Source organism: Silene latifolia, chromosome 7 (genome assembly GCF_048544455.1).
Source record: "Silene latifolia isolate original U9 population chromosome 7, ASM4854445v1, whole genome shotgun sequence".
Taxonomy (NCBI): domain Eukaryota; kingdom Viridiplantae; phylum Streptophyta; class Magnoliopsida; order Caryophyllales; family Caryophyllaceae; genus Silene; species Silene latifolia.
The window spans coordinates 105,696,869-105,699,349 of NC_133532.1; the positions used below are offsets into that span (position 1 = coordinate 105,696,869).

The 2,481-nt window shown below is 32.6% G+C and overlaps 1 protein-coding gene across 1 annotated transcript; it reads right to left on the reverse strand.

Annotated features, from left to right (window-relative positions):
* LOC141591214 (uncharacterized) lies at positions 1–1,113 on the reverse strand. Its single transcript, XM_074411583.1, has 4 exons — positions 1,094–1,113; positions 823–904; positions 544–697; positions 1–426 (listed from the first exon to the last, which is right to left on the reverse strand). The coding sequence occupies exons 3-4, from the start codon at positions 687–689 to the stop codon at positions 48–50; spliced, it is 525 nt and encodes a 174-aa protein (XP_074267684.1). The 5' UTR covers positions 690–697; positions 823–904; positions 1,094–1,113; the 3' UTR covers positions 1–47.
* Positions 1,114–2,481: the final 1,368 nt, after the last annotated feature.

The following is a 2,481-nucleotide window of genomic DNA, read 5'->3' on the forward strand; positions in this document are numbered from 1 at the left end:
GACCAAATTGTCATTACAAGCTAACATAATGATAATTCATAAAGTAGCTAAACGTCCTTGGAAGAAGGAGCAACATTCTTGTGGTCAGCGAGTTGAGTGCATAACTTAAGCGGCCCTTCCCGCATCAAGTTTCCAACACTTTCAGACGGCTTCTGCTCCGGCTCCGGCTCCGGCTCAAAAACATCTAACTCAATCTCATCCTCATCCTCACTATTTTCAAGAGGGAAGTTGAATAACGGAAGCCGCCCTTTCCCCTGCTCAATTTCATCAAGAACTTCATCTAAAGACCTGATCTTTTTCAAGGGGCTTACATTTGTGATAGTCTCCTCCATATATGCCTTGTTTCTCTTCTTTTTCTTTTTCTTTTTCTCTGGCTTACATTGCTCTACAGACTCTTCCAACTCATCAACTACAAACTCTGACCAGCTTCACAAATAAATATAAAAATAAACAAATGATTGACACGGAAAGAGTAATAAATAAATAAACAAATTATTGAGACAGAGAGAGTATTAATTAATTAATGGATAGAAAAAAACATACAACTCGGAGGGGCCAGTGAGGTAACGCCTACGATCCTCATCCGCTGTGGGGCACCTGCCATACCACGTGTGGCGACAGCTGCGATCGAGCAGCGGATCGGTACTACGTTTAAACGGAAACCAACGAAGGGGTTCAGAGTTTACCATTCTCTTCTCTGCATATCACAATCACCAAAAACGCAAGAGAATATAATGTTATATACTTAGAATGTGTGTTTGTGACTAATGATAGTACAAATTCTTTTAAAGTACAAGTCAGGAATCCTTGAATTTAACTTACTTGTGCTGTTTCGTATTCCAGAACATACAAACGATGGACAATTATGGCGGCTGAGCAAGGCTACAACGCTGAAACAGAGTAACTATTGTAGACAATAGAATTGTAGAGAGAACGTTAGAGAGAAGAATGAAGAGATAGAACCATATAATTATTCCATTATGAAGGGTATATATATATATATAATACAATGGGAGAAGGTTTCCATAAGACAATATATTCTAGAGTATTCTAAGATATGGACATCCATATAATAATATTTCATAACAGTAACCTATTAATTTATCTACCGTGATGTGTTTCATATTTCTATCTATACTAGTCTTAAACCCGTGCAAATTGCACGGATATGTTGTTTTAAATTTGTTATTATAAAGTTGTTAATAACATCATAGGTAATTTTTATATAAATTAATTATCTTCTTTTAAAGTTAATTATCTTTAAAAATAGTTTTTTAAAATAAAGTAATAAAAAAAATTACTCTTTATTAAAATATTTTAAATTAAAGTCATATTTAAGTAAGGTTTGAATCATAAATTTTATTAGCAATCAACATAAATGATGTATTAGTAATTAGGGTTAGTTTTGCTGTAAAAAAAAAGAGTAATTAGGGTTAGTTGGTTAAGTAGTTGTTGTAGTTCAATATGTCGTCTTGCTTAATCAAATTTGAGTTTACTTTGTTTTATTATTTAGGGCGGCTTCATACAAACCCGACTTATATATGAGACAAAATTATTGGATGAAAAATAACACAAAGTTTTAAAATTGAACATGTCTTAATAATGTTGCAAACCCGTGGAGTTGTTATAACTATTTTTCATTCAGTCCAACTCATGCACGTTTGTATGACCTATCCACGAACAACATGAGATTTTGATCCGTGCACGTTTAAAAAAACAATTTAAACCCCTTTTTCCATGTAGTACATATAATATTACTCGCATTCATTAGTTGTACGTTTTACATTTTTCTTTTTCGATATATTCAACTGAAGTTCTACATTTCTTTCCTTGGACTATATGTATATTAGTCGTTTGGTTGATCAAGGAACTTAATTTTCCTAGGAACTTCAATTTCATGGGAATTAAGTTCCTGCATCCAATTCGGGTGAATTTGACAAAAGTGTTTGGTTGCCATGTAGGAATTAAATTCCATGGGAATTTCCAATGACCAAAGGGAGAGTAGGTAAGCCAATTCCTACATCATGTAGGCATTGGAAGTTCCTAGGAACTTCTAATTCCCCCATTTTCCAAAAAATATGGCAACCAAACAACCCATATTTTTGCAATTCATGGGATTTTCCAATTCCTGTGTTTTTCAAGTGTCAACCAAACAACCCGTAAATACAATATCTACATAAGTACCCACATGTGAGGTTCTAAATATTGGCGTGAAAAGCAAATGTAAAGAATATAATGAATGAAAAAGAGTATTATTATCTGATAAATGGTGAAACAGAACAAAATTAAAAATTGTGACGCATGCACGTTTAGAATAATTTAGTCAAAAATTTAAATATTCAAACCCGTGATACTATCATATAATTATATATAATAATTTAAATGTAGACAATAATAGTATATCCTTCATAACTTTTACTAAAATATAACACACACAACAAATAATGTTATGTACAAAAAAATGCATTAAAACTTGGGAGA

What these genes read in the sequence shown, in the direction of transcription:
- LOC141591214 (XM_074411583.1), bottom strand. Translation starts at nt 689, where the DNA reads ATGGTAAACTCTGAACCCCTTCGTTGGTTTCCGTTTAAACGTAGTACC. An exon ending in CTCACTGGCCCCTCCGAGTT is followed by an intron (nt 427 to 543) that starts GTATGTTTTTTT and finishes TTATTTGTGAAG; the next exon opens with CTGGTCAGAGTTTGTAGTTG.